A 24,951-nucleotide genomic window follows, 5' to 3' on the forward strand; every position below is an offset into this window, starting at 1 on the left:
TGTGGTGGTGGTGGTGGTTTTATTATCTCTAAAACGTGACATATACAATAGCAAGCTTACTAGGCATCTACACAACCGACAGTCTGTGATGATGCCATGCTCAGTGCTGAAACATACCTGGGAATTAAGACCGCAAATTTATATGGTTCTTTGCTTAATAGAATAATTCAATCTATGTTTGTCTGGCGCGCGTTTTATCTGTCTGTCTGTCTGTCTATTTGTCTGCCTGCCTGCCTGTCAAATATTTCAAACATACATCTAGACAATGCTAGCAAGTTCAGCCACTACAAGAGTAGAACATTGAAGACTGTCCGAAGTCAACTAGCGGCTGAAAGCTGTCTGTTCGGTATGTTTGTCCGAGTCTAAATACTAAACTTTTAATGTTTTAGGAACATATGTATATTTAACAAACTAAATTTTAATGTCAATAAATTAATGTCATCTGTATCTAGCCATGTATCTCAGTACATGTACCCGTCCCCATACTGCTTCTGCACGTAATGGTAGTAGAGTGGGAGGAGAGAAGAAAGCACTCTTTCTTGACTTTCCTTCTTTCTGCTTTCTTCCCTCCTGTCACTCTCCTTCATCTCGTTCAGAAAGCAGTCTGGGCTACCGAGACGTACTAGCCTCTGTAGGCGCGGTCTTTACCTCACGTGACGAATATTTTAGCTGAGATCTTCACTGGTCGCTGGTGCGAAACTCTACAATCAGCTCTCTGAAACGCTCTGAACATCAGTCTAAAGATCAAAATGAAGAAAGTGAGTATGTTTGAATGAAGCTGCATGTCTGGTACCTTTACAGCACGCGCAATGCAGCCTGCAGTCGTCGTGGTAGCTAGTTGGGCTTGCAATTGCCATGTATTGTAGTGCTACAACTTGCAATGCCATCACTGTGCATGATTCTAAATTGTAGACACAAAACGTCCGAGATCACGCACAATTTGCTGCTAGGACCTAATTAGTCTGCCTAATTAGCGACAATGACACCATTGTGTAGCAACAATAGTCCAGTGACGCAACACTGTAGCAAGTGTACTCTGCAGTATTCCTGGGTATAGCTACAAACGGCAGTGCAATGTTGACGCATGCATGAGAACACCACGGTTGCATGTGTAGCGCACAACTTCCATTCTGATTCTGTGAAACGACGAAATGTAAAGATGCAATTTCCATTGCATGTCCTAGTCAATTCCTATTCGCGGACGGACTGTTTTACATTGCACTGTTTGGCGTTTATATAGATGTATGCTCGCTCTACGCCTTTACATGTGAACGTAGAATGTCCGTCTTTCTTGGGGTCTACTGCATACCCATTATGGGATGGACAACACAAGGGTGTGAATGCGTGAGTGTGTGGGTGCATGCGTGTTTTGTATATGCAAACCTTACAGATACATATACAGTACATGCATTTTAGTGGTTGTGATGCTGATGTTTGTTTTGCAGATGATTACAATTTTTGCAGTTATGTGCTGCATTCAAATTATTGTTGGGTATCCGAATGGAGCTCCTTATTCAGAATGTGAAGAGATGACACCTGGACAACCTCCTCATGGTTCAAGACAGACAACAGCTAGTCCGTATCAGGTCACAACTAATACTTCATCTGTATATTTTCCTGGGCAGACATATGCAGGTACCAACATAGTTAACTGTTGGATTTGGTGTGTGTGTGTGTGTGTGTGTGTGTGTGTGTGTGTGTGTGTGTGTGTGTGTGTGTGTCGGTGTGTGTGTCGGTGTGTCGGTGTGTGTGTGTGTGTGTGTGTGTGTGTGTCTGTCTGTCTGTCTGTCTGTCTGTCTGTCTGTCTGTCTGTCTGTGTGTAGGGGTGGGGAGGTGTGCATGCGCAAGTGATGTGTTCAGGTGACATATACATTCATCTGCATGTTTTTCAGTGACCATCTCAAAAATCAGTACTTCAGCACCTGATTTCAAAGGTTTTCTTTGTCAAGTTCGTCAAGTTGGTTTATCTTCTCCCGTTGGAACATTTGCTGTTGCTGATGGAAACAAAGCTCAGACTAAACGTTGTAAAGGAAATTCTGTTAGTATCTTAGATTTTCTACTATAACTCAAGCAATGTGTTTAATTAAATAATTTATCAATTACGTATTTACTATATATAAAACAAATATGTGTATGTGTCATGTCTGTTGTCAGGATACCGTGACACACATAAACAAGGACACAGTTACCGAGCAGACTTTCTATTGGACAGCAAATGCTATTCCTTTGGGTGTTGGTACAGAGCTGTTTGTTAGGTAATTGTATATACACATTTAGTAGGACGTACGGTCTTGGTTGATGTCATTTGTTATTTTTATCTCATTTTGTCTCTAGATGCACTGTTGTTCAGACACTGGCCACATTGTGGCTAAATGTAGTGTCTAGGACATTTCAAGAACTTCCTTTGGTAAGTGCAGTATTTATTGATAATTTTCATTTGGTCTGTTTTTTGCTTGATTATTGTATTGTATTGTACATATATCATATTGTATTGTACTGTATCGTTCATATAACGTATTGTATTGTATTTGTACTGTCTTGTATTGTACTGTATTGTATTGTATTGTATTGTATAATATATCATGTTATTTTACAATCTTGGGTGAGATAGAATATCTTATTGTTATTGTTACAGTACTATTTATTAATATATATTTTATATCATGTATATTTCTTAATAATCACAACACTATTTCAGCTAGGAGTTGTAAGAAATGGGACTTTGTAAAAGTCATGAGACTTGGTGAGTACCAACTCAAAAAATAGAAGGGTAAACTGACTTCCGGTCTAAGGGCTATGTTTGTGGCTATATCTTGTCAGGATTCATGAATGTGACATGCCTCCTGTGTGGGCCAATCACGGAGCAGTATTTGCTTTTGGTCCTACTGTATGTTGCCACACCGACAATGAACCAATTAACAGCCAATCAAAACGGCAAAACGTTCATTTTACCAGAGCAGTGTAATTCATCAAGGGCGTTGCTGGACCTCCAAAATAATTGAGGAAGCCAGGCGACAGGATCTGGCCTAGATGTGATCAACCTTGTTGATCATCTAGAAGGCCACACCTACTAATATTGGGGAGGTGATAGCCTGCATGGCCAGAACTACCAATGTTGGCCATGGGGTCCATGGGTTCATGCGTAGGGATGCTACCGAATTCATGTTTGATCGTCAAATCTTGTCGGAAATAAACAATACAACCATACCCGTCTGCAATTCCCTATCTCCACATCTTCCTCCGCTATGATATTTCAGGTCAGAGGGAAACAGCAGAGCTATAAATGAGGAGGAAATTGCTTGACTACATGAGACTATGAAACTACTAAGATCCCTAAGGAATCGAAGAGAACGTTAAGCATGACTTTGTTGAGTCCGCCCTGCATGCCTTCGGATAGCGACTATGGGGGCGCGACAAACAAACCGACAAACCAACCGACACCTCACCCTCAGCCCTAGCTTTTTGCTATTTCGGAGTCAAGTCTCACCACAAGCAACTACTATAGAACTCTTCGCATTCTCTATTGACCCGGCGTAGATGATTCTCCACGTGCACTCGCTTTCGCCTCGAGTTCTGTTCACTAGTGACTAGGGCACTCAATGCAGGGCCGGTATTTAACTAGACCCATTTTGCTGCAACCTTCCTTTTTGCAGTATGCCCTTTGAAAATGCGGTATGCAGTGGTGTGAGAGATGTCCAGCATGTGTCCTTTCTGTTTGCAGGTGCGACGGCGGTCTCCGCTCATCGGGTCTCCCACACGGGACTCTGTTTCTTATCATCCCACTGGTGCGGCGTCCCGTTCTTGTAGAGTCAGTGACATCCGTTTGGCGCTCATAAAATGCCATTATCCACGTACTGATTGTCTCATAAGATGGAGCGTACTCAGTCGGCGCACAGTAGATCTGTGACAAAGTTAGAGCTTGTTGTCCTCCCCTGTGGGACACATGTGGGTGTGCCATTGACGGCATTCAGTGCCGAGAGCCTATAGTGTTTGTAGACTCGATCCAGAGATTCTTTGATATTGTATTGATATTCTGCAGAAGCTAATTTCTATAGCTCAACGACAGTATCGTCCAAATAGCCGTATAGAGGTCTAGAGTAAGAGGGTATACTACTACCGTTCTCTACATGGATCTACAATCCAATCCAAGTCAATATCTAGAGTATTCTTCATGGCGCATTGACTTCAGAGCTATCAATATTTATTCCTCTCACATACCAAATATCTATTGCAGAAGTTGGAGCCTCCTAGAGCAGAAGAAAAGTTCTCTGCATGGAGCCAAGTTTGGTTCCATATGCATTACAATGTGACAACAGCCTTGTAATGTGATGATGATTTATTAATGAGAAGAAGATGGAACTTGATAATATTCTGACTTGTATGTAATTTTAAAAATTAATTCTAAAAATTAAAAATATTATATATTAATCATCAGACATATTAAAACTAGCAAATTTGTAATAAATGGACTATAGCTGATGATAACATTTATGTACCCTAATATTAAATTTTAGGAGAGTCAAATCACCATTCTGTATACTAAATACCTCGAAGGGTAGTCTCACTTTCCACACTCTAGATGGAGCATCTTGTTATTCGTGTAAATGGCATTCATGTTAATTGAAATTATCAGAACGTCTCTCAGCAATATATATATATATATATATATATATATATATATATATATATATATATATATATATATAGTCCTTGTGTTTGTTAGGAAGAGTGTACTTATAAATTCTAGAACATCTTCTAGCTAGATTAAACTCAAATCTTGTGTTGGCTAGTTTGCAAGGATGCAAGAAACTGCTGGTAATAATTATGGTTGTTGGTCCTCATACACTATAGAATAGTAATCAAGCATATCTCAGTCTATGTTGATGTATAGAGTAAAACGTGAGGAATCTGAGCAAAGTATGGCCTAACGTGGGTTAATTAACCGTTTAACAATTTTTAGATTTTTAACTAACTCGGATTAGCAGCGTTTCACAAATCTACAATTCCTAGCTAAGATTCAAAGCAGTAGACCGGTAGTGGTACTAGTATCTAGCACACCTTGGGAGGGAAGATGTCTTGCTACCGCGGTCCCACTGCCCAGGGCAACTTGGGTAGAACCACCAATTTATCAGTTTGATAAGCTACAGATGCACGTTAAGTAAGAGAGTGCTACCACATATCAAAATGCCAAAGGTCATTTCTCAGTGCGTATCCGGGTATCTCAATGCAGATATAAATATCATAAACTGTCGGCTACCCCATCATTTGAAATCCCTGCGCGAAAGCGGATAGTCGGAGCGTTTCTCGATCGAAACAGCTGACTTTTCTACTCTTCGTCTACGCGAACGATTTCAGCTTTTGCAACAGTTTCGCAAGGTGAGTTAACAGGCACTGGAACGTCGCCAAAAAACGATTTACGGTTCAGTCTCTATTTGCACGGTCGCTATTGCACAATGCGAACGATCGCACAGCTGCAACATACAACAATGCAGGGAAGACGAAGTACAATGTGAATGAAGGCAAGGTAGAACGTGAAGGCGAAGTAGAACGTAACCTCCCACGTAAATGCCGGTGGCATTCACCCAGGTGCACAAAACACACCTCCTCTTCGCGTGGTACGCGAACGGGTCTTAGCAAACTTGCAGCAAATTTTGTTGAAAAGGAAGGGAGGACGATGAGCACAGACAATGAGCGTATTCTGTGTTGGCAGTGATGTTGCAGGCAACGTTACCTGCGTTCAGGAAGCGAAGCGATAAGAAAGCGCTCAAGAAAGTGTTCTGTTTTGAACTCGTCAACCACATCTTCCTGTTTGGTTCTCTTGTTCGGAGGAATTTGGAGAACTGCCATTATGCACGTGGGCAAACACTCGGCGGAACGACTCATTACTGTCCATGACGCACACCATTTGGTACTGTGAAATTGATACGATCAATGTAACCCTGGTGTGTGTCTGTTTGCAGGTGTGTAACCGTAACCATACCTCTGATGATGGCATTCGCCCTATCTATCTTGACTATTGTGTTAGTCTGTCTGACGTCGTCAGCCTTTGGTCAGACGCAACCTCCACCGGAAGAGGTGATGATCGCAATCGTTAGATCGACACATGCTTTTAGGATTCGTGCTAACGTTATCTCTTTTCAGGCTGAGGCGTCGGGCTTTTCGGTAGTGCAAGCAACAAGTACAATGGCTACGAAGAGTCCAACGGCTGCATCAACGGCTAAGCGTCCGACTGATATTGGTGTGACGGTGGGCCTAGATGCTACGGATACAGTGCTATTCATGTCGTCTACACCAGGAGAGGTAGCGTTGTTTCCGTTTTTAAAATTGATTAGTCCTCGTGGGCACGCTCACTGCACCAGTACTACAATATTAAAACAAGTACAAACCACAACTGTTGCAAGCTGGACATACGTAAAGAGATTGTGATGTAGAGATGAGCATAATGTGATAAGTACACACCCATACATGCATACCTGCATTTCTCAAAATATTTTTGTACTTGTTTCATTTATTTTTTTCGCTACACTACATTTATGTGTATAGAAATGGGAAGAGTTACAACTCCCATGTTTTAGACTTTACACTCGATTAGCAGCTGGCGGATGTACGGAAGGAACACCATTGATTGCATCTATAAACAACGCCCACGCACTTCCAGACTCGGCATGCACGCTCACGGAGGCAGTAGTCGTACATTTCAAAGTCAACTACACGCAACTGTAAGTACACCACTTGGAAGTGACAGCAAAGGTCTCAGAGCGTTCACTAGCTAATAATAGGCGTATTCATGACAAACGTGACCTGAACAACTTGGCTTTGAGTGGAAGCCTACGTAGAATTGCGTAGCAGTAGTTGACTGAATCTGGATGGACTTTGCACAGTTCTAGCTGTTGGATCAATGCAATTCCTCGGACAAAAGCGAATCGTTTCGCGTGACTCTCGTTGTAGCTGGTTGGAGTGAGGCGCTATATTATAAGCCTGGCTGACAAAAGCGAGTCGGAATGTGAAAGAATAAATGGCGTTTTTTTACTTGCTTATATATGGCTTATGAGACGCTCAGTGTCAGCGTTAGTAGTGTGGCTGCCATTCGGACCGTTACAGTCGAGCGTTAGGTGGCTCTGAGAGATTTCTTACTGAGTTGTAGGAAATCTGGATAGCATGTGTTTGGATACTTTGTATGGATGGCCATTTTAGAATCATATCATCCCTGCATAGGTGCGATAGCACTCTCTGATAGTAGGCAACGGCAGCATGGGACGTGGGGTCCTACACTGTCTCTAGCTATCTGTGATACAGTTATGTTAGCCTAGTGACAGTGATAGTTCACCACCCAGGAAAGCGTTAGGTGTTTGAGAAATCATGTGCCCCTATTTCAGCATAGGCTTTTTGGGCCATTGTAGCAATCAATGTTCAATGTTGCAATGCTGAAGTAGCAGGGAATCAGCCAGGCATTCATTAGACCTCGGTATATCCGCTCAATTACCTGCAGCCCTAGCAGCCCGGATGATGTACTGACACTCATCCTCTAAGTCTCCAGCAGTTGATGCCTCGTTTTGAGAGAGATATGTCTGATATCCACCCTGACCCTTGCTGGGCAGCATGCCGCTACTGTTTTGTAGGGTATACTTCAGTCTGAAGGGATACAGTCTCTACCTGTGGCAGTGGAAGCCGTTTGGTTGAACAGTGGGACCCCATTAAGCCACTTAAATCCTGTGTTGTGATTATTAAAATTCTGCAGTAGTGTTACATACTACAGTAATGTTAACAACATATATAGTTGTTCAAGAAGATATGATTGCTATAATGTTTGCTGTCAAATGGTACTACTTCACAATATTTCTACAAGTAATTTTAAATATTTAGTATGTTGATATCAAACATACTGTATCTAAAGACTATTTATAACTTTGATGTATGGTAAGTATCAATGAACAAATCGAGGGTCAATGATTTTGTAAGTTTTTGAGTTCTGAATATGAAAACAATTATTCCTAAGCACCAAAATTGACTTACGAATTGTGGAAAAGCAGCTCTCTCTTGTTAATGGTTGCTTCTAAATTAACCAGGTTTTGCTGACAACAACGGCATAATGGAATGGACTAAAAATTCATGCTTGTTACAAGTTTCATACCTTATCATTCAGTAGCATAAGACATTTGTCATGAGAAGCTGTATTCACATCCTCATATGAGTACACACAATGACATGCACACAACCGAGCACACGAAGACATACCAAAGCGTGCGTACGCACACACACACACACACACACACACACACACACACACACACACACACACACACACACACAACATCAACACATGCACACCACAGCTCAAAACAAGGATATAATATTACTTAGCCATTCAAACTTGGCTGCCCCTTGGGCTAGATTTATGACAGATAGGGTTGCAGTTTGCTTTTGCAGATGAAACAGGCCAATCTCTGTGTGCAGTTTGCCTAGATGCATGTACTATAGTTCATTATCACTACTAGATTGTTGAAAGCAAATGAAACAGCCCATAAGACGGTTTGGAGTTGTTTAAGAATATCCAACAAAACTGGATTCAGATATTGGACATTGTGTGACTAACAACTGAGAATGACAAACCGCAAGGCTGTATCATAGGTCCTAGTCAGTAGTGAGACAACTCTATTGATTCTAATGTTTATCAAATCGTCTTTTTGAGGTTTTTGCTTTAGTATAACTGTAGCTGGAAGTTTTTCACCTTGAAAAATTTGACGTAGGAGACATGTTCTTTGCATGTTTCCTGACCAAGGAGAAGGTAGTGTGGAAGAACCTAACGTTTCAGATATTGATAGTGAGTAGTCTAGTTGCAGTAGGTAGAGTTCTGTTCTGGCAGGTAGTTGTGTTTCAGGAGATGCTTTGGTGTCTGTAGTAGCAAATTAATTAAAAAGATCAAAGAGTGCACTACTACAAAGAAAGTACACCTCTAACGGAATCTGAAAAATAAAAAGTTTTCAGTGACTTTGAAAATATTATTCAATAAACGTTAGGACCAGTAGCCTACTGGTAGGAAATTTATCCCAGTCCCAGTAAAAGCTCTGTGCACACTAGACCCCATCGGATCATGATCCAGTTGCCAGGGTGGACAGCCCTAGAGAGAAGTTTCAGTACACTGCCTGTCCCTCATAGTGTAAACACTAATTGAATATGAGGTGCCAGCCTGCAATCAGTAGGTGTTTAGTTTCTTTGGTCATAAGTGGCACATTCGGGTGAGGCACTGTATAGGTGTTAAATGACAGGGTAAGTGTTGCTGTAATTGATAGCGATTTCACACTAAGGTTAGGTTAACTATTGGATGTCTGAAAACACAATACTTAATTGGTTTGAGGTTAGCTAACCTGCGTTCTCACTTGTCTCTTGAGAACATACAATACTTTGGCATGCGTGAAAAACCGCGAGACAATTGGAAGAGCATGGAGCTCTGGCTGTCCGTGGACGGAGGCTGCAGGTACCTGTACCTTCTATGGTGGTAATTAACAGCAGTGGCTATCAGCACACACGCAAGAACGTCGTTTTTGTCATTCTGAAGTGCTTCCAACTCCCCGTCATTCCAAACCAGACGCGCTTGATCCCACCACCTGCAGCTGCGGATCTTCATCCACTCTGTTCTTCCTCTGCGTGCTTGTTCGGTTTTTACAAGCAGGAGCTGACAAAGTGTACTGCAAGTATTTGCAGAAACTTACTGCGAAACACGAACATCAACGCGAGTAGTAGGCTCCTTTGGTTGCGCTGTAACGCAATGATTTGTGGACACCGCCTGGCTATGGCTGTAACCAGCAGTTTGGAGGTCCATACACACTAATTGCATGCCAATGTAGCCTAACCGTCTGCTAACCATGCTTGCTATTGCGCTAACCATGCTTACTAAAGTGCTAACCAAGAATATGACACCTACATGCTCTCAGGAGGCCATGAGTCATGGCTGTTATCTACTATGTACCATGTGAAGGTCAGCTCAATAAGGAGCTAATGAATAGACCCCACTTGCAAGTGTACTTGCCTTAGATATGTAGTTGTCTCTTCGTAGCTTCTTGTAGAAGATATAACCTACTGAACTGGTACAAAAATGAAATGGCAGGTCCTGAGTTTTAGTAAGAGCATGCATGATGTAAAGTGGACCACATAGCAGAACTAGATAAGAGTGGATTTCGAACTTCCAAGGATATAGTGAACAAGAGTAGTTCATGCCTATAGTCCTATTTTGCCTTTATCCAAACAATTTCAGGTTGTAAACCCTGGGTGTAAAGACTATTCACAATAGGCATCATTACTAAGTTTGATATTCCACAGATACATTTTCTTTATCTTCACTTGCTACTCTGGTTGAGTCCACCTGCTAATTTGGTGGAGGTGATGGAGTTCTTACCTCCACTGGTAATGTTGGTGGAGCTCCACTAACTCCACCATTTCAACTTCTGTCTCTCTCGTGTGGAAGTGGCAGAGAATGGGTAGAGATGCAATTGTACATGCTTACTAATAAAAAAGGTTCTGGTGCAGAAGAGAGCCAGTGTTAAATTTAATTCTTCAGCACGAGCAACACACCATAGAGTCTCACCAATACCATGATGATTTTTCAAGTCAACCAGGAGTACTTCCTTTCAACTAGATATATAGCCAGTGGAGGTAACAGAAATGCTCTCTTGCAGTTCTGTGAAAGTGGAGCAGATGGCAAATGACTGTTTTATGGGGCTATCCCTATTGCCAGAGGTGATCAAGTTGTCTCACTTCTGATGTGTGTAGTCTCCCGGTAGCCAGACCCTCCCCCTACAACAAGCATTTATAGGTAATAGTACGACTGACATTTTGTGGGTACCTATGACTGACCCGTTCTCTGCTACACATGGGCACCCACATACATACATACATACATTGTTTTCTTTAAAAATAGTAATCACAGCATGTGTATTTCCAAAGATTTCCGAAATGTAAAAGTAACGTTAGGACAACATTGATTGAAACTATATGAAACAGTCAGTAGATATAGATATTAGACATAGTGTACTGTGGAACTATCATCTGAATGACATTGTTTGTGTTGTGGGGTTATTTGCTCACCCACCTGTATAGCTTGACACTGATGCGATGAATTTGAATCTTGATCTTCTCACGTTTTTTGGTATAAATCGACACTTTCCCCGTGTAGTGTTTGGTGCTGGAAACGCTTAGGTCGGGCTCAGTGCAAACGCTATAAGAATTTGGAGAGAAATGCAAGCTGTAAAAGAACGACCTCAGTCTGCAAGAAATCATCGATCGCTGGAGGCGTTGCAAACGGCGATACGTAAAGTCCACATGGGTCAGTGAGGGCGCGTGTTAGAATAAACCGGAAGGTGTAGCATTCATGTGGAGGTCGACTCCTCGAAAGGGGACCCATGATCTACGAATGGCACAGACTGAGCCAGGGTAGAAGAGCAGTCGAACGACAGTTCAATCGCCTCTCTCTGTCGCACCATTCGAGAGTTTACTCTGAACACACACAGACACTAGAGCTATATAACGTATCCAGGTACAGGGGTGTCCGAAGAATTTTGTAAGACACAGTGGAAACTGTAATAACCACGTCCACCCTAAATTTTTGGCACCGTCCATTCCAATTTCTATGGTGCTGACCAACTAGAGCTTTGATGCAGGTTTGCTTACTGAGATTCCACAAATTGTTATAGAATGTTCAGGCACAAAAGGAACTAAGTGGTTTATTTTTTAAAGAAAGGTTCTCTCTGTCTTAGTTCACTGTGCTTGACCACATGTCATGATATCTATTAAGCCTTAGAGCTGGTGGAAAATTTCCAGACCTCAAGAAGCTGAGAACCTAGCAAGTGCTAGTACCTAGGATAGCAACAAATATCTACAGACCTCTGACCTAACTAGTGGGTGGTGTTGATCTTTGAGTACTTGTATTACAGTTAAGTTCATACCTTAGGGCAGTCTTTGTCCTAATGGGTCTTATCTTCAAACCAAGCACATCCCAGGAACTACTTGTTAGCCTAAAAAACAAAATAAAAATACAAAGTCGATGTCTTCATAGCTAATCACGGCCCACTCCTGCAGCAAATCATGGGGGCCTGTACCAAGTGGAAGCCAAGGCATGTTGGAGTGCCAGTGCCTTTGTATGCTGGGGACAACCCTGATGTGATTGATATAACCAGAAGAGCCTCTTGAAAAATATGACTTCAATGATGCCCTTGCATTGAAGGCATACAGCGTGTCCACGATTTGGAAGTTTTGGTGTGTGTCGTCTTTGTTGTTTTGCAAATCTTGATTATTCCAGAATCTGTAGCCTTTCCATAGGTGACACATGTACATTTAAAGAGACATGTGTAAGAGTAATGATCTAGTATGTTGTCACAGGCTTGAGATTCCCATATGTTACGGATTTTAAATTTGTATCCGAACTGTCTAGTAGTTGTGATGACTAGTCTACCTAAGTGTCCAACCACACGTGTGCACTTTTTAGCGAGGATCTAAGGTCTCAGAAAAGGCTCGTATCACCAATAGTGTTTTGCAAATTGACCCAATCGTACTTATCAATGAAGGAGTAAAATGCTGTTGCACCCACTGAACACTGCATAAGTTTCTATGTACACTGATTTATACTGTTGAACATGAATGAGCATTAGAACAGTTTAAAATTATAAAGTGATTTCTATTTTGTTTTGTGAATACCAAGAATGGCAAGAACTTAGCCTGAGACTATAAATAGTTGACATCAAAATCCAATCTAATGTCTTTGTAGCCAGAAGAACATTGCAAATGTGTTGGAGGGAAAGGAGAAGTGGGAGAGCCTGGAATGGATGGGTACCCCGGTGCCCCCGGTGCCCCCGGAAGTGATGGAAGTCCTGGTGCACCAGGTCCCGCAGGTCCACCGGGTGAAATAGGTGAACAAGGCATGAAAGGAGAGAGAGGTGAACCAGGAATGATGCCAACAAGGCCAACCCAACCAAAACATTCACGGCACGTAAACTGGAAGCAATGTGCTGAGACTGGAGGTTCAAGCTTACAAAATGGAGTATTACTCGTAAGAAATAAAACTAGTCAGTACGCAATTGATAATATCACTTTAGTGTAATGTATTAGAGCTGCCCATTCAAAAAACATCGTAATGAATCTGCACTACATGTGGAGTTCGGAGGAACCCTACGAACGATGCTCAATACCTTGGCTCATAATGTTGTTTGTGCTCGATGGTACTTTACATTTGATGAAGAGGAATGCCAACCGCCAATTGATGGGGTTGTGTTTGAGGGCCAAAGAGGCAATTCCCATTATCCACACCAAATCGGTGGATTTTGTCAGAAGACAGTGGCAGACAAAGACATCACAAAAGGCATGGTTAACATCGAGTTTCGCATTGGGAACTGTCATCATTATAGCCGAAAAGAGGAAGGCATCACTTACCTTGGCTTGGATTCTGTTTCACGAGTAATAATCACAGAAATGCCACCACCTCAAGAGTAAATTTGGGTTGTGAACTCCTGTGTGACTGATGACTTTTGTGCTAGTTAGCTACACACAGCAAAGCATAGTTGCTAGGTATCTAGCTGTATGTCATTTGTGTTACTTATCTAGGTGTATGTCATTCTTGTTGTGGCTTTTGTTACAGTAAGCAGTTCGACTGTGCTACTATCCTTGTTGCAGATAAGAAAGGCTGGTGCAAGTATAAATGCAGTGAAAACTCTACTCTCACGCCCAAGCTGTTTGACCCATACATTGGTCCATTACCAGTTGCATTCTGGTTATTTACATGTGCTGCATGCTATACATGTTTTGATTTCTATTTTAAGTTAATTAATAATTTAATCGCACCAATGGTTGCATAATTTAATCACTTAATTAACACTTGTTGATATCTTTAATATGCATAGTCTGCATGCAGACAGACACCTAGACCCGAGCGCTCTGGTCTGGAAGTTCGAGGCTAAAAGACACCCATGCACGTACGCACAAATACCATACACACCTGTCTTTGTTTAGGATGTCTCGCCGTTTCATTCAGTAGAAAGACGATTCTACGTACATGTAACCTTCCGTTTCGTCATTTGACGTCTTTCTCGAGACTCTTGCACCTCTCTGCCACTATTTCTAATAAAGACGCAATTCAAAGTAGTTTATCTTCAGACGTTTCCTCTGCTGTGCGCATTCGGCTTTCTCGTTGCACCACTCCAAGGATACGGGCCAGTGCAGATATCCCGTATATTTACGGGTCATTACCCGAGGCCCGGATTTTTTTATTGTGAACGAACACTATAAAACTAAATAACTAAAACATATTATTAAATTATTTAATAAGTTACATTTGTGTTACAAATAATTAGTAATATTTTAGAATAACGTTAATGCAATTATGTTAATCACCGAAGTTGCTGCCTAGTCTATTCACGAGATACAAATTTGAGTTGATACTTTACATATCAACTCTCATGTAAATAGCTGAGTTGTTCGCACACACACACACACACACACACACACACACACACACACACACACGCACGCACGCACGCACGCAGTGACACCGATGTTGTCGCGCCAGTGTACGTACGTACTGCTTCTACAGACGGGCCAGTCTTTATCTAGTTTATGTCCGGGTTATATATCCGGGTTCATTTCCTTTGTGACGTAAAACATCTAACAAACTAATTTTCTTGTTTTCAAATACTTGACAAGTTGTATTGCAAGTAGTTAGCTAATTTGCATTATACTGCTTTTAGTTAATCGACGACTCTGTTGGTAGTCATACATGTATACAAAGACTGTCAGTCCACTAGAGCAATCGAGGATGCTGGAGTTCTTATCTCATTCAGTCAATCTAGGTAATGTCTGTAATGTATACATAAAACGTTTCGTGAGTTACTCTGTTGAGGACGGCAAAAGTATGACATTATGAGTGCTAAATCGAAGTCATACATAGGGAGTTTAACTAACGCGCGCTAACAGGTTTCTTCACATAAGTAAACAGGTAACCCTTTTAGAATGACAACATCCGTATAACATCGCAATCAAGATGACAGCTTCCTGGGTTCACCACAAAGTATGGGATGTCGACAGGCAAACAAGCTAGCACACGGATAAACATATGAAATAGAAATGGGTACATATTAATATAGACGGATAGACACAAACGTGTGTTTGGCACACCTCAGTAGACCAGTAGTCTAAGAGTATAAATATTGTACATGTATTCTGCCTAATTAGCTAAGAACTTTTAGCTAGAGAAAGCAGAAGTATCCGTACAGACACACCACAGAGAGGCAGGCAGACATACACAGTGGAAAAGAAAGACAGAGAGACTGACAGATCACTCTAACCCACAACACGAGTGCATGCTGTACAGTAGTACTAAGTTTGCTAACTAAGTTAATATATTAATTAATTAATTAGTAAGCGTTAGAGTAAGGTCAGTTATGGAAAAGAACTGGAGCCACCGGCCTGACGAGTTTCAGCTGCTCATGACTGCTTGGGTACAGCCACCAATTAAACATGCACTACCAATGGTGTGACAGATGATCCTATTTGATAGCTCATATCAATGATTTCGTCAGCATGTATACGGGCATCTCGTCAAATATAAATATCCTAAACTGTCGCACAGCTGGTCATTTGCGATCCTTGCGCGAAAGCAGAGCATTACAACGTTTCTGGAGCGCGACAACCGACTTATTGCTTCCGTTACTCTACAAACGATTTCAGCGTTTGCAACAATTAAAAGGTGAGGTGACTAGCACTGCATGGAACGTAGCAGTTGTGCATGGCGCAGTCTCTCTTTGCACGGTCGTTAATGCAGTTCGCGAACGATATCGTAAAGCTGCTTAACGTGCCAGAACGCACGAGAGAGAACGAGTTAGAGAAAGTGCGGTGTGCATGCGGCGCTCTCGCGATTTCCACGGACTGACGCTTTCGCAGCTGCACAACACACGCCTCCATTTCGCCTGCCACCGAATTATAGATTAGTGTAGCAAGTTGTAAGGAACAAGATTGAAAGGAAATATAACACGACCGACGAGTACGAGGACTGAGCGTAAGGCACGTTGTATTAAAGTCTACGGGCAATGATGTTACATGCAGGCAAAGTTTCTGGTGTTAGAAGGTCAGTCTAGCAACACGTAAAAAAGCTTTCTAGAGAAATCCTTCTATAGACAAAAAAATTTCTTGCTAAGTTCAGCATGCTTGCTTACAAGTATATGCACGCATATATGCGTGCAACTTTTGAGGACCATGCATTCGCTAAATCGACAATTAATTAATTAAGATACAAAGGACTCATTACTGGCACGACGCACACTACTCTGGACTGTGTTCCACGGGGTCATTGATGTGATATCCTTGTCTGTGTACAGGTGTGCAACTACCATTGATGATGAAATTCACTCTGTCTATCTTGGCTATGGTGCTCGTCTGTCTGACATCGACAGCCATTGAGATGGAACCAACGACAGAATTAGCAGTTGAGTTTACTGATGCCACTGAGGCGTCCATTGATGGCAATTTAATTAACCTAGATCCTGATGTTAGGATTTGTACTTTCGTGCAAACATTCCTTGTTCCCCTTTGCCATGCAGGGGTCAAGCAAATTACTAAGCAATAATTGAGGTAAATTACTTAGTCCTAGGTACAACAATATAGCCTCGGTGCCATGCAGACCGCTTTTACACGTGAGGTGGCAGGTCTTTTGCATTTTTCGGTTCCTGGTTGCGATTCACCAACAAAGGCAGCTGCAAACCTTTGGCGCTGTACAGTGTGTAGGTAGGAACCAGTTAGCTCATCAGTGACTTCAACGGGATCACTTAGAATCCACGAAATATTACCAGAAGCCACTGATTGCAATTGTAGGCCTTACACGGCTATGATATCGGCCACAGATGATTGGCGATGAGCGACCTGTTGAAAGCCGTCCCATCTAGCGAGACGAAGAGAACGCATCTGAAATGGCTTCAAATTCTAGCTGCACGCGCAGACCAGAAGCATGGACACAGCAGTAGCATGGCTCTAGCGTCGGGCATTGCTCGGAAGTCATCCTTATCAGACAATATTGGACGGCCAGTCTAGCTAGCGCACGGATTCATACAAAAGCTCCCACACCATAACGCCTCACAAGTGTAAATGTTATCAGCACTTTGCTCATTAGCCCTGCACTTGGGCTGTATTAGCATTTTCATCACCAATTGGCCGTCTCCCCAAAGCGGAGGTTTTTGATTGCAGCGGTTGCAACGGGCGAAGGAGGAGGGGCCTCCTCTTCCAAACTATATCTAGAGGTATGATCGGCAAGTCTTTAGATCGCTTTTCCTCCCCGCCCTCTCCGCCACCTCAAGCGCAAAAGCGGTCTGGCAGAAGATTAAAATATAATTGCTATATTGATATTGCTATCAAATGTTAAAATACATTACAGTATTGTTACCAACAATGAATTTTTGGTTGAGCATCTTGGTATCAAACGTACTCTCTACATATAGAAACATAACTAATTAAAGAATGTGTTAGAGATTTTAACTAGCGGACTTCTGGTATGAAAGATCTATTAACATGTAGATTAGCTTGTCATTTAAAAGCAAGGCAAGCGTGCTGCAAATAAACAAGTTAGGATTGTAGAAGAGCTAGAGAAATAGTAAAAGCAAAAAACAGGCACAGCCACACACACGCGCGAGCGCACAGGCACACACACACACACACACTCACACACACACACACACACACACACACACACACACACACACACACACAAACATCAACACACATGCACAAAACAGCTCAAAACCAGAATGTAATATTTATTAGCCATTCAAACTTGGCTTCCCTTTGGGCTAGATTTATGACAGATACGGTTGCAGTTTGCTTTTGCAGTTGAAACAGGCCATCTCCCTGTACAGTGTGACTAGATGCATGTACTATAGTTTATTATCACTAGTAGGTTGTTGAAAGCAAATTAAACAGCCTATAAGAGAGTTTGGATTTGTCTAAGAATATCCAACAAAACCAAGATTCAGATATCGGACATTGTCTGACTAAAAACTGAGAATGACTAACTGCAAAGCTCTATCATAGGTCCTAGTCAGCAGCGAGACAACTCTACTGATTCTAAGGTAATGAATATTCAACACCAGTACGCCTCCTTCGTGGAGTACCTCAAGGATCAAAGCTTGGTCCACTCCTGTTTATTCTGTATACTAGTGATGTGATCAACGCAGTATCTCATTGTCGTTTACTACTTTACGCTGATGACTCGTGTCTTTACTCGTCTGGTCCTTTATTTCAACCAGTTACTGCACAACTTCAATCAGACATTGACAACTTGTCCATTTGGTTCAATAAGAACTTACTGCAGCTTAATGGTTTGAAAACAGAACTAGTGCTCTTCAAAAAGTTTCGTGACAAGCAACCAAAATCAGAATTCTTCGTCAAAGTTAACAGTCATCCACTTTTCACAGTCACTCATGCAAAGTACCTTGGAGTCCAATTTGATGAAAACATAAACTGGAAGTATCACCTGGACTATACCGTAAAGAAGGTATCTAGAAAAGTAGGAGTTCTCCGGAGATATGGTCGCTATCTCACAGATGATGCAAGGGCTGCCTACTTTAGATATCTTGTCCAACCTGATCTGGATTACTGCTCTAGCACCTGGTCTGACGGCTCACAATGCATTAACAAGCGACTGGAGAGCATTGAAAAGCGTGCACTTCAAGCCGTTGCACTCATTCCAATTTGAGAAAGAACAGGAAACATTGAAGAAATCTACCAAAGGTTTCACGTTATTCCCTCCCAGGTCAGACACAAGCTCGCCTTGATTCAAAGAGTATTTCAAGCGAGTGATGCATGTAATGTCATCAATGGAACTCCAGTCTTTGTTTAGACAATCTGACACAGGCTATAACACAAGGTTGTCTAATATGGGACTTTATGTCAGCAGACCTCAAACAGAAGCTCTGAAACAATCTCCTAGTCATAGATCACTAAAACTATGGAATTATCTCCCAGCATCATTGAGATCAATGACAGAAGACTTTTTTCGTCTGTTTAAACAGAGACTTCGTAAATTTTTTACTTGACTTTCTCATTATTGGTTAGTATTCTTTCGTAGTGTCTTTTTATAGTTTAGTTTTCGTAACATATTTAATGCAGGGTACCTGGAAGATCGGGGCTATACTGAAGGTTTTCCCTGGATAAAGAAAACATCTATCTATCTATCTATCTATCTAATGTTTATTAAATCGTCTTTTTAAGGCTTTTGCTTTTATGTAGCTGTATAGGAACTTTTTCACCTTGACACCTCTCAGATAGAAGACATATTCTGTGCATGTTTTCTGACCAAGGAGAAGGTAGTGTGGAAGAACCTAACGTTTCAGACATTGATAGTGAATAGTCTAGCTGCAGTAGGCAGAGCTCTGTTCTAGCAGGTAGTTGTGTTTCAGGTAGTCTGGTGTCTCTAGCAACAAAATTAATTAAATAGATGAAAGAGTACACTGCTACAAGGAAAGTACACCTTTAAAAGAATCGAATTCCACAAAAAAATAAAAATTTTCAGTGGCTTTGAAAATATTATTCGACAAACATTAGGACCAGTAGCCTACTGGCAGAAAAATTATCCCAGTCCCATTAAAAGCCCTGTGCACACTAGACCAGAATGGATGAGTCCCATCAGATCATGATCCAGTTGCCAGTGTGGACTGGCCTAAAGAAGTACTACTGTATGAGTTTTGAGTGTCCCTCATACAAGTTGCCAGGTGTTTACACTACCGGTAATTGAATGTCAGGTGCAAGCCTGTACTCTGTAGAAGGTGTTTGGTTTCTCTGTTGATAATGGCACACTTGGGTGGAGATACTTTATAGGGTGTTAAATGACAGGTAAAGTGTTGCTCTAATTAATTGCTAATTGCCTGTGGTTGCGCGTAGTATGAGTCATGGCTCTCCTCCTGCCTCTTAACTGGCACTGCACCTTTATCATTTATGGCTATAAAGTATTTTCTACTATGTGAAGGTGGTCAATAACGAATGGACTCCACTTGCAAGTGTACTTGTCTTTGATATGCAGTTGTCTCTTGGTAGCTTCTTGTAGTAATGACCTAGAAGAACTCTACAAAAATGAAATGGCAGGTCATGCGTTTTTGACTAAGAGCATGGTGTAAGACGACCACATAACAGAACTAGATAAAAGTGGATATCGAAGTTGAATGGCATTTCTCCAAACCTGAACTCTGGAGTAAAACGTTGTTCACAATAGGCATCATTTACCATGTGTGTGATGTTCCACAGATGTTATCTTGACTCGCTAATCTGGTTGAGTCCACCTTCTATTCTGGTGGAAGTGATAGAGCTCTTGCAGGTGTACCTATCCACTGATAATATTGGTGGTGCTACTGACTCCATCATCTCTGTCTCTCTCCTTTGGAAGTGGTAGAGATTGGGTAGAGATGCAATTGTGCATGCTCCCCAATAAAAATGTTCAAGTAGAAAAGAGAGCCTGCAGCAAATTTAATTCTTCAGCCTGAGCAACACACTCGCCAATACCATGATGCTTCTTCTTCAAGGAGTACTTCTGCTCAACTACAAAACTCCACTTTTTCAACCACAATATACAGCCAGTGGAGGTAACAGAAATGCTCTCTTGCAGTTCTGTGAAAGTGGAGCAGATGGCAAACGACTGTTTCATGGGGCTATCCCTATTGCCACAGGTGTCACACCAGTGTTTCACTTCTAATAAGGTTGAAATCCAGTTTTAATTAACCTAATGCTTGAAAAAATTGCAGCAACAAAGTTTTTTGACGATAGTTTTGGACTCTGATTGAGTCAGACAAATTTTCGAGGAATGCAATTCCATTGAGTTCCATATCTATAATTCATTTGCTTAATTAAGCATTTATAGATAATGGTATGACTGACATTTTGTAGGTACCTGATCTGTACTACTAACACATGCACCCACACCGACATACATATATACTGTTTTCTTAGAAAATAGTAATAACAACGTGTGTATTTCCAAAGATTTCAGAAATATGAAAGTAAGCTTAGGACTACATTGATTGAAACTATTTGATGCAGTCAATGGATATAGATATTAGGCATGGAGTGCTGTGGAGCTATCTATTGTCTGAATGACATTGTTTGTGTTGTGGGGTTTGTGAATGTTACTGTGGTGATGTCTTGCCTATCAAACAAAACGTAGGCCCTCGGCTGTATCTAACATTGCAGCCCACCCGATACAGGCCACTTTATTGTTTTAGCTATATGCCTCTCTTGCATTCAGAGATTTTGCTTAGCTCTCCAATACCTTCTCATCAAGACCTTATAAACATTCTTGTTTACGATTTAGATGACACCAATCTCAAATAACTCTAATTTCAACATAGATATGTTAAAGCCTTTCCACCATTTGTAATGCATTGCAGATTTCCTTTCAACTCTGAGTGCAAACAACACAACAGTTGGGTGGCGTTCAACCGTCACCTTCCCAACCAACAAATTTACAGTATAAACAAATCTAGATAGAACCTTGTAGGCCATCGAAATGCAAAAGAAACACGTGGGTTCAATGAAAGTTTAAAAGAGTTTGGAAGGAATAGAAAGATCTCACTTTCATGTTGTCACACCTCCAAAATGCTTGTGGTTGTATATAACCACAAGAGCCTTGTATTGTTGCAAAATTTAACTTTGGTGATGCCCTTACAATGAAGGCATATAGTGTGCCCACGATTTGGAAATTGTGGTGTGCGTCGTCTTTGTTGTCTTGCAAGTCTTGATTATTCCAGAATCTGTAACCTTAATAATCTAGTATGTTGTCACAGGCTTGAGAGTCCTGCTATATTACAGATTTCAAATTTGTATCCAAACTGTCTAGTAGTTATGATGACTAGTCCAACCACATGCATGCACGTTTTAGCAAGGACATCTATGGTCTCAGAAAAGACTGGTATCAACAAATAGTGCTTTGCAAATCGACTGACTTGTACTTGATCAATGCAGGAGTAAAGTGCTGTTGCACTCACTGAACACTGCATAAGTTTCTATGTACACTAATCTATACAGTTGAACATGAGTAAGCATTAGAACATTTTAAAATTATAAAGTGATTTCTATTTTGTTTTGTGAATATCGAGAATGGCAAAAACTCAGCCTGAGACTATAAATAGTTGATATTACAATCAAATCTAATCTCTTTCTTTAGGAAGAAGAACATTGCAAATGCGTTGGAGAGAAAGGAGAAATGGGAGAAAATGGAACGGATGGGCAAAATGGTGCCCCTGGAGACCGTGGATTTACTGGTCCACCAGGTCCCGCAGGTCTCCCAGGTGTACGAGGTGAAATGGGTGAACCTGGCATGAAAGGAGAGAGAGGTGAACCAGGAATGCAACCAACAAGGCCACCCCCACCACCACATCCCCGGCACGCAAACTGGAAGCAATGTACTATGATTGAAGGTTCAGACCGCAAAAATGGAGTTTTACTCGTAAGAAATAAAACTAGTCAGTATGCAATTGATAATATCACCTTAATGTAATGTATTAGAGCTGTCCATTCAAGAAACGTCGTAATGAATCTGCACTACACGTGGAGTTCGGAGGAACTTTACGAACGATGCTCAATGGCTTGCCTACAAATCCACCTGTTGTTTGTTCTCGATGGTACTTTACATTTGATGAAGAAGAATGCCAACCACCAATTGATGGGGTTGTGTTTGAGGGCCAAAGAGGCAATTCACATTATCCACACCAAATCGGTGGTTTTTGTCAGAAGACGACAGCAGACCAAGACATCACAAAAGGCATGGTTAACATCGAGTTTCGCATTGGGAAGTGTCATCATGAAAGCCGACAAGAGGAAGGCAACCCTTATCTTGGCTTGGATTCTGTTTCACGAGTAATAATCACAGAAATGCCACCACCTCAAAAGTAAAGTTGGGTTGTGAACTCCTGTGTGACTGATGACTTTTGTGCTAGTTAGCTACACACTGCAAAGTGTAGTTGCTACGTACCTAGCTGTATGTCATTTGTGCTATGTATCTACTTGCATGTCATTCTTGTTGTGGCTTTCGTTACAATAAGCAGTTCGACTATGCTACTGTCCTTGTTGGAAATAAGAAAGCCTTGTGCAAGTATAAATGCAGTGAAAATTCAACTGGTGTACAGTCTCACAGCTGCTGTTAGACCCACAGACATTGCCCATAACCAGTCGCACACTGGTTATTTGCATGTGCTGCATGCATGCTATACATTTTACGATTTCTATTTAGGCCACAAGAAAAATATTAGTTGTTTGACAGGAGCGCGCGCACCAATTTTTGACTCCGCACGCATTCGTAAATATTTGTAGTCTAAAGAACTGAGTGACCCATTTCTGCTCTATTCAGGTATGTGTATCATTTTGATAGGGTGTATTTGTGGTAGATTTTCTCCTACATAGCATCTCTGCTAAACATCCGGGCTTTGTCCGGGTTCTTTATAGCATGCATCATGTCAGCCATGAGCTTGTCAAAGAGTCTGCTGTTGTGGAGGCTCTTTCCTGTTGTCCGCTAGTGTAGTTTTCGGTGTTTCTACGGTTGTTCCTAGTCGGTTTGCTCGGTTCTGTTCCCAGTCAACGTTAGATGGTTTGTTCTTCGGGCTAGCTTCTCCTTCGTCTGAATGTGTGTCTAGTGATTGCATTGATCTTTAATTAAGAGGAGGAAGAGATGTGGAGAAGGACTAGATTACAAGTAGATGACTTTTAATAGTTCTTGTCTAGTGTTTTAATAGTAGTATTTAAAATATTTAATAAATCATCTGTGCACCATTGTAGTTTATATCAATAATAAAATATAAAAATAAAATGCGCGAGTGCAGGAATTTTTGAGCGGAAGTTCCTGTCAAACAATTATTTTTTCTTGTGGCCTTAAGTTAATTAATTAATAAATGATTTAATCACCCCAATTGTTACATAATTTAATCACTTGATTAACACTTGTTGATATCCTTAATATCAACTTCATGAAAATACAGATGGTCTACATGCACACAGACACTTAGCCTCAAACTTCTAGACCAGAGAGCGCTCTCTGGTCAGGAAGTTCGAGGCTAACAGACACTCACCCATGCGTGACGCACGCACAGATACCATACACACCTGTCTATCGTTGTTTAGGAATGACTCGCCGTTTCATTCAGTAGAAAGTCGATTCTACGTGAAACCTTGCGTTTCGTCACTTGACACCTTTCTCGAGCCTCTTGCTCCTCTCTGCCATACCACAATCTCTAATGACGATGCCATTCAGTTCTCGGACGTTTCTTCTGCTGTGCGCATCTAGTAGCGCCACTGTAGATATATACGGACAGTGTATATCCCGGATATATCCGGGTCATGCTATTGAGCACAAAACACCTAATAGTTAAACAATTAATTGAAACATTTAATAAATTGAAATAAAACGTTGCAAATAGCTAGCAATAAACTGTTGTTAATATAATGTTAGTACAATACAATTATTTCCGAATTTCAGCATACGAACCTAACTAGGCTGCAATTTTTCTCCTCACGAACTGCAGCTGTATAAACGTAGTCAGTATCAAGGAACTTCGTCGAATCAAGTCGTAATGACTGGTATGATAGGTCAACGATGGGTTGAGTGAACTCTAGCACTAACTAGAGCTAGTTAGGGCATGAGTATTGACTGTGATGCTTTAGCTAATTATTGATGAGTTAGTTCGTACAGCCACTCTCGAAGATTACCTAATTAACATACTTTAGTGTGACCAATGCATTAATTAAACTAGGTCTTGTTAATATCAATTAAAGTGTGCCACATTAGACAGGCATTTACTGTTGTTAATTATGTTAACACGTATCTTGCTCCTTCAGTTTAATTAATTAAATTAATTAACATTGTCTTCATTGCTCGATGAAGTCTAAACGTTAATATTTTAACCTTTTGGTTCTTGATAAAGTATTTAGTCGAACTACATGCCTAAA

At 41.2% G+C, this 24,951-nt stretch overlaps 2 protein-coding genes across 2 annotated transcripts; both read left to right on the top strand.

Moving 5' to 3' along the window:
* Nucleotides 1-252: 252 nt before the first annotated feature.
* LOC134176482 (defense protein l(2)34Fc-like) lies at nucleotides 253-5,895 on the top strand. Its single transcript, XM_062643151.1, has 7 exons — nucleotides 253-758; nucleotides 1,446-1,635; nucleotides 1,893-2,038; nucleotides 2,155-2,255; nucleotides 2,335-2,472; nucleotides 3,722-3,785; nucleotides 5,722-5,895. The coding sequence occupies exons 1-7, from the start codon at nucleotides 750-752 to the stop codon at nucleotides 5,893-5,895; spliced, it is 822 nt and encodes a 273-aa protein (XP_062499135.1). The 5' UTR covers nucleotides 253-749.
* On the top strand, nucleotides 5,233-23,127 carry LOC134176483 (uncharacterized). The gene is made up of 10 exons (XM_062643152.1): nucleotides 5,233-5,376; nucleotides 5,961-6,075; nucleotides 6,142-6,300; nucleotides 12,758-13,039; nucleotides 13,099-13,475; nucleotides 13,625-13,767; nucleotides 15,539-15,727; nucleotides 16,356-16,462; nucleotides 22,178-22,459; nucleotides 22,519-23,127. The coding sequence occupies exons 2-10, from the start codon at nucleotides 5,986-5,988 to the stop codon at nucleotides 22,903-22,905; spliced, it is 2,016 nt and encodes a 671-aa protein (XP_062499136.1). The 5' UTR covers nucleotides 5,233-5,376; nucleotides 5,961-5,985; the 3' UTR covers nucleotides 22,906-23,127.
* The last annotated feature ends 1,824 nt before the right edge of the window (nucleotides 23,128-24,951 follow it).

Source organism: Corticium candelabrum, chromosome 2 (assembly GCF_963422355.1).
Source record: "Corticium candelabrum chromosome 2, ooCorCand1.1, whole genome shotgun sequence".
Classification (NCBI taxonomy): domain Eukaryota; kingdom Metazoa; phylum Porifera; class Homoscleromorpha; order Homosclerophorida; family Plakinidae; genus Corticium; species Corticium candelabrum.